Raw genomic sequence first — 12,574 nt, forward strand, 5'->3', positions numbered from 1 at the left:
AAACATCCCCTATTTGGGACCCAAAAGGCTCTTACTGGATAGAAATTTACTCACAGCATGAGTCTACCTAAAAAATACCATGTCTCACTTTTGGTATGTGAAAGATTTTGCATGGAGCACAGCATGGATGGATGGAATTTTCCTGAGAACATCTGAGGGGGTTTTGATTTGGCAGAAGGACTGTTCTGGCAATGAATCAAAGCTCTGGAGTGACTGGGAGGACAGAAGGAGGAAGGGTTACATGTGCATCTCGAGTTCCTTTGTTTCTATTTTCAGGGGAAGTCCAGGACTAAGCAGCAACTCCTCCAGGCATCCCCCAGAGCAGGCCTGAGCCCCATTCCTGCTGCAGCCCAGGGAAGTGTGGGCACAAACCCAGCCTGTGCCTCCCTGGGGCTGTCTCTGGGAAGGGACAAACACAGAGTAAGGACATCCCAAGCCTGAGTTCAGTGCCCACAACTGACACAAAACACTGGGATACAGATGTTGCTCTGGGAGCCTGAAAAGTGATTTATCCCCTGATCTCTTCCTTGTTACCAAGTCCTCTTACCTTTCCCTTCTCGACTGGAAGGTCCCTCCTTAAAGTGTTCCCACAGCAGCTGAGCAACAAATCCCTGTGTGTCACAGCCCCACTGAGACAGGGCTGGAGCAGGAGCAGGACTGCTGTCCCCAGGCCCATCACATCCTAAACACACCTCCTGAACAACAACTCCCAGATCGAGAGGATTTCCAGTCTTGCACTTGCTATTCCAAATCCCTCCCAGCAATAGCCACACTGGGAATGGGATGGCACTCACATTCAACAGCTGCCATGGCAATTCTGGTACTTCACAGTCAGTAATTTCCTTTCCAGCAGGGTAAGTATGGAAAATTCTGCTGCCACCACACAGAAATCTGGGTGTAAGGGAATAACTGTTCTCATCCCATCTGTCCAGGAGTTTACTCAAGGCTTTTTGGTAAGCCCAACTTCTTACTGTACTTTAAATCTCCATTAATTTCTGCATGAACTAAACAGAGATTGAGGATAATTGCTTCAAATTGGAGGAGACAGAAAAGGAAAATCAAGCTGGCACAGCTCATATTATCAATATCTTACAACATATGACCATTTCAAAACAACTGTTGTAATAATTTATAAAATACAAAGAAGACAAGGACTGAGCAGAGATCACAAATCTTATGAACTTTATGCTTGATGGCAGGTGGGGATTAATTACAAGCGATTTATTTTCTGTAACACCATTTAAGTATAAAACATCACCACTAGCAAATCCAGAGGAGTACCTTGACCTGCCCAATGGCAACTGAACCCACTGAAACAGGCTCCCATGGAATCACAGAATGGGTTGGGTTGGGTGATTAATCAGCAGCATTCAATTGCATGGATGGATTATTTCCCTAATCAAACTGGTTCACAGTTACATATGATCTGGCAAAGCCAAGACCTATATCCAAGAACATTATCAATGTTTCATTAGAAACACCACCAAATCCATGTCAAACACATTACTTTATTTGTCTAGGATGATGTGTCCTATAAGGTACAAAAAAGTACTCTTCAGTTTGCCACAATTTGTTAAAAACAGCAATCTATTGCCTACAGGTAGGAAAGGTTTCAACCATGTCAATATGGATTTAGGTATGAGTAAATAGTACAGAAATGCTGAGAAGTTGGGATGAGATGCAGGATATGTCCCAGTGCTGTTAAAGGTGAGATTTTCCTTGTCCCATTAAAACACAATGCTTACAATATGCAGCATTTTTTTAAAACGTCAAAGGACAACATAACCTAAATGCAACTACTCTTCTTTGACTTTCAGAAGCATAAATGGGTTATTGTTTCCACACTGAACAATTAGTAATTTTCACAGATTGGTTAAATGACAACATTTGTATGTACAAAAACACACGGGTTTTTAGTAGATAAAATCCCCCCAGAAGAACCTGAACACCTGAGCTGGAAGTGTAAGAAAGGGTGGTCAGTAGCAACATCTTTTGTAAGAAAAATAACAGAGGAGGTTCTTGCATAGCAAGGTGTGAGGTTAAACCCAAAAGGAGCTGATCCTTAAATCAGATAAACCCCAGACCACTGTAGAACAGAAGTTGACTGTGAGTTAGTGCAAAAGCTGGTCAGGTGAGTGAGGAGCTGCAGAGAAACCAGGGCTGGGAACTACAGACAGGTACCAGAGCAAGTCAGTCACACACAGGGAAGGAAAAGCCTCCTCATCTGCAGTTTGCATCTTCTTGGGCTCCAGTTCACCCCTCAGGGCAGCCCAGGAGCCCCCAGGGACACAACTACAGGTGGCACTCCACAATCCCAGAGCACCTGGCAAAGGTCACTGAGCTCCAGTGGGCAGGAACACCTCACCAACACCTCCTGCCCTGGCCCAGCTGGACAGTCAGGCCTGGAACCACAAACAGCTCCTGCTGTCCTGGCCCAGCTGGACAGTCCTTTAGGCACCCTGTGGGAATGTCTGATGGAGATAACAGAGTGGAACCACAAACATCTCCTGCCCTGGCCCAGCTGGACAGTCAGGGCTGGAACCACAAACAGCTCCTGCTGTCCTGTCCCAGCTGGACAGTCCTTTGGGCACCCTGTGGGAATGTCTGACAGGATAACAGGGCTGGAACCAATAACAGCTCCAGCCCTGTCCCACCTGAACAGTCCTTTGGGCACCCTGTGGGAATGTCTGACAGGATAACAGGGCTGGAACCACAAACAGCTCCTGTCTCACCTGGACAGTCAGGGCTGGAACCACAAACAGCTCCTGTCTCACCTGGACAGTCAGGGCTGGAATCACCTCCTGCTCTGTCCCACCTGGACAGTCCTTCAGGCACCCTATGGGAATGCCTGACCAGGAAAACAGGGCTGGAATCACAAACATCTCCTGCCCTGGCCCAGCTGGACAGCCCTTTAGGCACCCTTTGGGAATGTCTGATGGGGATAGCAGAGCTGGAACCACAAACAGCTCCTGCCCTGTCCCAGCTGGACAGTCAGGGCAGGAAAACCTCACCAACAGTTCCTGCCCTGTCCCTCCTGGACAGTCAGGGCTGGAACCACAAACAGCTCCTGCCCTGTCCCATCCTTCAGGCACCCTGTGGCAATGTCTGATGGGGTTGGGTCCCACTCCTTGACCATTCCCACCCTGCTCCTGGCAATCCCTGCACAGATCCCCAGAGTGTCTCACACACGTGGCAGCGCACACTCAAACACACCTACTGCTGTGGGGAGAACAATGATCTCCATTTATTTTGTTTCATATACATCCATATTTTGAATTTTAATACAAAAGAAAAAAAAATTAGAATCTGACAAATGTTTACAAACAAGATACCTTCAAATAGATTTTACTCAGTTCAGTCTGGTGCAGAGTAAATGACAAATTGTACTGTTTGTTATATTCAAGGCAACAGAGTCTGTAGTCCATGACCACTCAGCCCAAATTTTATGCAAGCTTGTTTTTATCTACCATGAATGATAAACTCCTTGTTGATTCCCAGTCCTGTGTGTGTGCACATGTGTACATAGCAGCTCCTTTCATAGAAAGAAAAGACATCTAGAGGTCTTCTTGTACTTTTACCTACAGGAATCATGTTAAGATACAGAATGGATTACATGGAACCAGGGCTGGATTTTATAAGAAAAAATAATTAGCTGACAAATGAGGGCAGCAATAAAAAAGCGTCTTTTTTGCAACAATAAATAAATACAGTCAAAGTTTTCTGTGTGGACTTTAAACCAGCTTCTTCACTGAAGAACAGACGTGGCATTTCCATGGAGTTAAACGTGACCCCATTTACTGTATCTTTTTTCTTGCTCTCTCTCTCTCCTTCAACAAAACAAAGTTTTCCTGCTTCTGCCACAATAGTACAACAATTTGATCTTGACAAGAAAGTGGTGCTGCTGATTTTTATTTCTTTGTCCTTTGGACAAAATAAGCCAAGAATATAATTTGACTGTTGTGACCAATAAAAACGCAGTTTACATCGAGTCTTGTCAGGATAACCTGACTAAAAACATCTGGCTCCTTAATTAAAAATTGTCAGACAACCAGATCCTTGCTCGTGTGTTTGGTTAACACGCTGAACTCTAAGAAGCTGTAGACTGCAGTTTGTTGTTATGGGACCTGCAGAATACAGAAGAAAGTGAAGAATTAAGCACCCTTCAGTTTGGAGAACACAGTTGCTGCAAGGTGTAGCCAAAAATAAATCACAATAAGGGAATTACCACCATGTCGCTTTCATTTATTTTTTTCCCCTTCAGAAAAAATAATAATTCTTGCTCTGAATTTTAAGCCCATTTTCTCCTCCAGAATACAAATTTTTCAGTACTTGTAAAATGCAGTGTGTCACTGGGATATTCCAAAATGCCTGAAATCAGTTTTACTCACATGTTTGCATAATAGTAGTCCATCAAAAGGAAAGAAAAAAGACATTTTTAGTTTTTAATATTTATAATAAGGTCCACTTTGCTTAAATTTATTGAATAAGTCTTTGGATTAACTTAATAGGAAAAAACTGAACAGGCATGTTAAAATCACATTTTTCTAAGCAGAGTTCAGCAAAACTCCTCTTTGACATTCACAGTTTTATTAGTGACTTAAACTAAAACAATAAAATACAAGGTTTCCATGATGAATTTTTCATTTTTCTCAATACAGTATTTGAGGAACGGAACAAGTTTTTTTGTTAATACAATTATGTTCACTAGTGTGACTGCTGGCAACAGAAAAAACATTTACTTTTTAGACAAATGATCTGGATTTTTAGGGCAGTTTAATGTCATTGGATTGTACAATAAAAGAAAGTGACCCCAACATCCAGTTCTGATTCCAGTTAAAAAGTTCAGACTAAAGATATCACAATCTGCAAGAAAAGAAAGAAGATGGATGGTATAAATGAAAAACAAGAACAAAAAAGATGCAGCAGTGAAATCAGTGTGCAAGCACAGGGAGTGCTGGGGACCCAGCTAATGGCAGTGACACAAACATGGGTTGAAAACTACCTGACAAAATCATTATTACAGCATTGAACTGGAAAGAAAAATGGATATTCTTTCTCAGGAATGTCTGTGTAAGGGAAACACTCTGTATCAGCCATTCTTCAGAAAAAAAAATTTAAAGCTTAATTTTGAAAGTTAATTTTTGAATTAGGTTTCATTTTCCATACCCTACTTTAAACCTTACTTACTCTCCCGTTTCAAAGGTGGTAAATGATAAAAAGATGAGAGAAGAAGTAACACTGAAATATTTTAATTTCTTTCACTGGATTATAAGCTTCACAGCAGGATTGTCTCTTACTAGTATGAGAAGTATTTACTGCAGAGTAGAACATCAGCACAACTAAGACACAGCATTTGCCCTGATCAGAAATTATTAAGTTTTCTGCAGCAATGAGTTGAAGTATCACTCAAACTTTGCAAATTCATGATCCCACCCAAATTTTTAACAGCTCCTTTTGAATAAACATTCCAAAGTAACCTTCATGAAATCATATTTAAGCTGTAATTGTGACAAAATTTTCCAGGAAAGCGCATGGAGCAGCAAATCCCTGTGCAAATACAAGATAAGCTTAGAAAGGAGATTTCAGGGACCAGCACAACACCTGTGGTTAGGAACACTCCAGCTTACCTGCTTGCCTTAAATCCTTTTAGTTTCTGTACAAAGAAAGACTCGAGAACTTCTGCACACTGGTAGAAAGGGGAGTCACTGGGATTGTAGTAACGGCAGTTATCAAAAATTTTGGTCATGTCTGCCACAAACTCCGTCACCTTCTTGTAGTAACGCTTCAGGATTCTTTCTTCCATGGTAGCAAGGTCTTTAAAGAAACCAAAGATTATTTAAATGAGAGCCTTTCATCCTAAACAGAAATCTACACTGTCAAGACTGTGGGAAACAAGGCTTTATCCAGATTAGAGGCTTGCCCAGGAATTCTGGTTTGGTGACAGCAGCAGCTCTCCCTCAGAAGAGACCCTTAGGCATGAATGTGTTGTGTGCAGGTAAATTCAATAAAAGGCAAGAATCACCATGACCAGGGAAAACCTTTGCAAGGAGCTCCCACTTTTTCTGAAGAAATGAAGGGAAAAGGTCAGACAAGCAGGATCCAGGTACCCTGTGCATGTACCAGCCATCACTTACTGATTATTTTTTGAATTCCTGCCTTGCTTTGAATGAGCTATCAATTCTTGTGGGCATGTGCACATTACACATGGCACAGATGAAAGATTTCAAGTGCAGGGTCATGCAAAATGCCAGAGCTCTCACCCTTACTGACCAGACATGTTAAGGAGACAGAAATGGTGATGTGAGTAGTAATTGTCCTGTTCTAATGCAAATATCGATTAAAAACAGGAAGAGAAACAAAACCTGTCAAATATAAATATAGTAAATGTCTAGTGGCACTTTTAGCCAGAAAAACAACTATCTGCCCTTGGAAAATGCCTTGGGGTGCTTATTTTGAAATACCAGTGATGCCAGAATGTGTGCAAACAACTGCAGATAGATCTGCATTATCTGGTGTATTTTCCTCAAATTTACATGTATTACAAATGTCTTCTCCTCCTATTTAAGTCAGAAAGGGCTAAATCCACTTTTGTTTGCTCCATACTGTTATTTGAGCTTTCCTTATAAACTTTAACCCATCATCATGGAATCAGAGCTGTTCAGCATTGTCATAACAGCACAGTCCAAAACTTTGGAACAGGAAAAGGACACAATTCCTAAACAAAATATTATTTTCAGTCAAAATACCAAAACATTTTGCCAAGATACTAAACTGAACTTTCCTATTTCTAGGATGAGTAAGGAGAGGTGAGAAAGCTCAAATGACACACTGGCTCTCATTTAGAGATCTGGAAAGGTATTGGTTCAATACTGTAAGGAAGGGAATAACATTCCCAACACCATTTCTGTCAGGAGGTAGATTTCCCCAGGAGGTTTCACATGCAAGTGCTTATCCAGTTTTAACTGGTGAGTTCTAAGAAGATCAATTAAAGCACTGGAAAGCTGCAGCATCTCCCCTTCCACTTTGCCCACATTCACAACATCTGAATCCTTTTTTTTCCCTAGAGCTTTAAAGACAAGTGACACATAATACAAAATTTACTATACTATCAAGTCAGATGAAGATAATTTTGAACTTCATCTTAAGGTGCATGTCACACTCCCATAGCATCACCTCCTCCTCAGCTTCTGCAGTACACATCCCAACCTTTGGAGGAGGAGCTCATTACAAAGACAGAAAAAAATAATCCTCTTTGAATGCAGAAATTTAAACCATGAATTCTCTCCTATTGCTGCACTGACTTCCACATTCATCTGTTAGACTGGCAGCATTTAGGGTGAAGGAGTCAGGCTAAGAGTAGATAAAACAGCCCTCAGGAACTCCTGAATGGACCAGTGAGAATCACAGTGCTTCACCTGCCTAACCTGGGTATTTTGCAAAATATGGCTGGAAGTGGTCAGCAGGAAATGAATTATTATGAAATTGATAACTTGCTATTCCAAAGGCCAAAGCCCCTCACTGGGGCTGCTCTCACCAGCACTTACCCATTGGTTCTTTGATGACACCATAATAATCTGGGGCATCATTGGGGTCTACTGGTTCTAGGAATGGCCATGCCATCTTGTGAGCCTGGCAAGGAAACAGGAGAGAAGGAAAACATACAATAAAGTTAAATTAGGCACTACTAATAGGTAAATATTTTCATCCTTTTATCTGTTGGGGTCTGGAGTTGAATTTCAGGAAGAAGTGCAGCATTATATGAAAAGGAACCAGTTCTCATCTGATGATTGGGTAAAGTTTTAAATGTCAGTGACCCAGTAGCTGGGCTTAAAAACAGGAAACTGAAATTCAGGCATAACAGGATACTGTGCTGAACAGGCTGCATGGAAAAGTATGGAATGAATTTACTGAGAGTGTTTTCAAGTACTCTGAAATTAATACACTTTTATAAATGTATGTAAAATACAGGACAATGCAAAATATTACTTACAGGATTTCTGTTATCATAATTTTAAGAATGTTACCAGAATTCTTAAAAATTCCTTATAGTTGTAGCAGAAAAGCCTATTTGGGAGTGACAGACAAACCAGAAATATCAGACAGTGTACATAATTCTTATTATGAGGATGCCATCATTTACATGCTGAGAATGACCCCCTGTGAGAACACTCCTGAAATCTGGTAACACTCAAATAAAGCAAGGAAGTGTGGTCACAACCCACAGCAAACTGATCTGAGAACAGAACACTGCACCTTCCATACCCTGTGCAGCTGGGCTCCTACTCTGCATTTTGGGACTCTAAATCTGCTTCCTTTAAAAGCCTTTCACTGCAGGAATTGTTTAGTTTCACCCACTCAGGAGCAGTGATTTACTAATTATTGTAAGTACTCCTCAGCACACTAACACCAAGCAGGTTTGCAGCTGGCACAGCTTTGCTATTCCCCAAATTTCAGAGCTAATAAGGAGAAATTCCCCCTTCCTCCCAGACCCACTGGGTCTGTCACACTCCCTGGTGCTGCCATCCTCATCCTCACCTGCAAGGAGCGCAGGACCCTCCTCAAGCCCTCATAGTCTTTATCTGTGAGGGGGCTGAGCACAGTCATGGCATCCTCTGTGGACTGGCACTGGGGGCACACGTACTCATCGATGAGATCGGCCTCGCTCTGCAGGATGCCCACGCAGCGCCCGTGGTACCAGTTCTGGCATCGGTCACAGCCAATGTAAAATCTGCAAGAGCCAAACCAGGTGTCAGAGCCTTCATCTAGCTCCAATCCAGCTTCCATTTAACCACATAAACCTGCCATCCCCTGCACACAAGCAGATACTTGGCATGATTAAAGACAACAGGTAATGTCAGATTTCAGAGTGACAAATTCTACTCCAACTGCTTTTGTATTTACAGATCACTTCAAAACACATTCCTAGATTTTGTACTTTGTAGAAATCAAGATTTCAAAAATAATTCCTCGGCTTTAGAGATGAAAGGAACAGTGTAAAGCCAGAAGCCTCACCCAGCCAGTATCCAAACCAATTCAAGATGCATTTTGCACAAACTGGACTACAACTAGGGCTTGTTTCACTCCATACAAGCACTTTTCATATGGAAGCTTCAGCCTTGTAACTGAATACAGAGGAGTATTCTATGACACAAGGCCTTACAGTAAAAGATGCATATAATTCACACATATATGATCATATACCAACCATATACCCCCCCCATACTAAAATTATATTCTCCAGCCAGATCAGATTAAAGCACAAAAACATCCACTAAATATAGCATTTGTCTTTTAGTCTTTCTAACCATCCCCTGTTAAAGAAAATAAAATAAAAAAAGAAAATAAATCCCAATTTAAAGAACATGGTGTTTTAGTAGTTTGTTGTTAAAAATAAAAACCACAATACATTTTGACTGCCCTGAGGGACTTGACTTTTCCTAAACATTTACTGAACAGAAACATTCGGGAGGGGGGAGACAATTACTGGCAAGCAATTTGTATTACGAATGAATACAATATATGCAGAATAACTCGTTTTTTACTCTTTGCAAGGAACAGGAAAGCACAGTCAGAGCAGTTTTGCTACCTAGACATGGAATAAGAGGTTCTTATCCGAACTCACTGCGACTCATCATAAGGTGTTCTGCAGATACAGTACAACTCCTCACTGCTGCCCTCTTGTGCCCGTTTACACTCATTACAGATGTACACATCCATTTTCTTAGCCTCCTTTTCTGTGATTCCAACACATTCTCCATGATACCAGTTAGTACAAAGATCACAGCCAATATAGAACCTAAAAGTGTTCACAATGAAAATGACAATGTAATTGTCATTTCAAATGGCATGGCACTTTTCCCTGCATTTCTCTCTGATGCATTTGATGCTGGGCTACCTTCTGTCTCAGCTTCCCTGCTCCCTATTCCTTACAAACTAACATCTCATGCTGCAGCTAGACTGGCAGTAAGGTCACTTGGGTCAATTTTAATTTGACAATTCATCAAAATGCACATGTATTAATATGTACATATTAATATGTAACCAGACTCTGACAAAGCTATGGGCTAAAAATCTACTGACTTCAAGGCGTGTGTGAAAAACTGTCAAAGGCACAAAAAGACAAGGCCAAAGGAAAAGGTTTACATTTTCAAAATTGCAGCTCAAAAGCCACTGAAACATTTCCTTAAGGTTTGAAAATGTAGGTCTCAGTTAATTTAAAAAACAAAAGCAAAGCGCAAACACCAACTAGGAGTTACGAGTACACTACAAGAACATGCAACCAGCAGTGTGTAGGTACGTCTTGGTGTAACATGATACCAAAGAAAATGGGGTTAGGGCATGATTGTCAATTTCAAATCTTGGTGGTTTCTTTTTTGGAGGGGTGTGCACTGAAAAACTGATAATAAACTACTTAAAACTGTGACAAAGTGGGATTTTGAGTGAATAATGTCTCGTCTCAGACACAGCTGTGTGACAGAACCAGGTATGGTATGACACAAAGTGAAGGGAACCAGGGACAGAATCATGGGGATGGGACCTTGCACAGAATGATGTGACAAAAGTGTAAAATATTATGCCAGGATGTTTGTAACTCGTGTATGGATCTCTCAGAACACACCTATGGCCAGTGACAACCAGATGGGCGACGCTCACATCCATTCTCTCTGCCTAAGCAAAAGCAAGCGGACTCAGAACCTCCATTCTCTTGATTTTGGAGACCCCAACCCCCTGCCAGGTGCTGCTCTAGGAATTCCTGCCACCCTGTCAGCCTGCAGGCAACACCCTGGGGACACCACAGCACCCACAGGGCAGCAGCTGCCCCATGTTCCACAGGAAGCATCTCTGATTTCCTGGGCCTCTGCACACATCCTGGACGCTCAGATCCTGCCTTTTCTTTTGTTTTTTCAGTCAGGCAAATCCTAAAATAAATATCACACAGCCCAATTTCCATAAAGAACGGCCAGACATAGATTCTGACAGCTCTCAGCAACTCAGCCTGCACCCCCTTCCCAAGGGGGGCTGTGGCTGCTCCTGGTGATGTGGGAGCACATTTGCATCCAGGTGTAGATGCTAAACCTTGCCACTGGAATGTGGAGCAGGTGCCACATTATGATTTAACAAATAAGTTGGAATCTCAGTAGGAATCTCAGAAAGATATCCTTACTGACCATCCTTGAAAACAGTGTCAGCAAATCCCTATAATCCTGGAGTATCATGAATGAGAACTAAACATAAGAGATCTGCAATAAAATGCACAGCACAAAAGAAAACACAGAGGGTATTCATAAAATACCACAACTTGGCTTTTCAAGTAGCACACCTGTCTTTTCTGAAGTAGAAAAGAGACCCCAGCACAAAGAGGACAATCCTATATAAGGATTGTATATAATAAAAAATTTTAAAAAATTTCTCAGAAAATTGTTTTAAAACTTGGCTAATTCCTTTCCAAAACAGCATGTACTTCAACAGTACAGACATCATTTGTAGGAACATCAAATTTAAAATTCACAAAAAGCAAAGCAGCAGAGCTCAATCATATTGCTAAGGATCCTACTGAGTTATTAACATTTCTTTTTCTTGAAGCTTTATTCAGTGCACTGAAGCACAGTTCTCAATTCAAGCTACCAAAATTCACTCTATGACCACTGGAGTCAACACAAAGTCTGACAAACAAATCCCCCTTTGCTCACTCACTAAGTCCAGGTGCAGTAACACACAAACCTCTGGTATCACAATCAGAGAACAGGGTCCCTCCTAAGTACACTGGGTGACAGGAAACCTGACACAGACACAAAGTTAAGTGAGGCTGGGGACATCTCTCAGAGGTGACAGTGACATAACAGCCAGAGCATCATTCTGCTCTTTCTGCAGCACTGGCAGTCCAAGGAGCAGCCCCATTTCCCACACTGATGTCATAGTACAATGGTCAGAGCTACTCAAAACCAAGGTGAAAAACACCTCAAATATCTCAACTTTGTTAAAAGACATAATCAAAAACCAAACAAGGCTAGAAGGAACCTCAAGAGGTCCCCTAGTCCTGGCCCTAAACATGGAACAAAGAACCATGACCCATGGAGTGAATGCACCACTCCAGATCTGTGGTTTCCCTGTTATCAGCCCTTAAAGTACAATCAAATGGTATCAGTTCTTACTTTTGGGTATTGACACTTGGAATTGGCCTGAAGTCAAATTTATTGTACATACATCTCTACACAGCTCTCAGATGTGAGAAAACCATTACTAACTACTGCTGTTAGTCACCTCTAGCTGCAACATGTCACCTTAAGCAGCAACATGTAACACTATCCCCTGGAATGCTCTGGATTCTCCACTCCAGCACTCACCATTTCTTTACAAGCACTGTACACAGCATAAATACTTGTCCTCATTCACAGTCAGAATCAAACTACAGAGAACTGCAGTTTTCACTTTGTCAAATGCTTGAATATTCATTTTTATCAGCCCTAGCATACAAATAATAACACATGGAAACCATTTCTCCCTGAAACATTGTCCAAAGTGAACTGCAGTCCAGTGACTCAGAGCCCCCTTTACTGGTACAGCCTTACCAAAA

The 12,574-nt window shown here is 41.6% G+C and overlaps 1 protein-coding gene across 11 annotated transcripts in view; it reads right to left on the reverse strand.

Moving 5' to 3' along the window:
* Nucleotides 1-3,217: 3,217 nt before the first annotated feature.
* BPTF (bromodomain PHD finger transcription factor) overlaps nt 3,218-12,574 on the reverse strand; it is a 55,549-nt gene continuing 46,192 nt past the window's right edge. For 9 of the 11 annotated variants that reach the window (XM_054644878.2, XM_054644881.2, XM_054644883.2 and 6 more), the window contains 5 exons: nt 9,623-9,796; nt 8,536-8,728; nt 7,545-7,629; nt 5,628-5,814; nt 3,218-4,124 (listed from right to left, as the gene is read on the reverse strand). In XM_054644878.2, the coding sequence (XP_054500853.2) occupies nt 4,088-4,124; nt 5,628-5,814; nt 7,545-7,629; nt 8,536-8,728; nt 9,623-9,796 (676 nt within the window). In that variant the 3' untranslated portion in view covers nt 3,218-4,087. The remainder of the gene's footprint in view (nt 4,125-5,627; nt 5,815-7,544; nt 7,630-8,535; nt 8,729-9,622; nt 9,797-12,574) is intronic. The other 2 variants (XM_054644885.2, XM_054644882.2) reach the window with 1 other exon arrangement.

The sequence above is a fragment of the Agelaius phoeniceus genome, chromosome 19 (genome assembly GCF_051311805.1).
Source record: "Agelaius phoeniceus isolate bAgePho1 chromosome 19, bAgePho1.hap1, whole genome shotgun sequence".
In the NCBI taxonomy this organism is placed as follows: Eukaryota; Metazoa; Chordata; class Aves; order Passeriformes; family Icteridae; genus Agelaius; species Agelaius phoeniceus.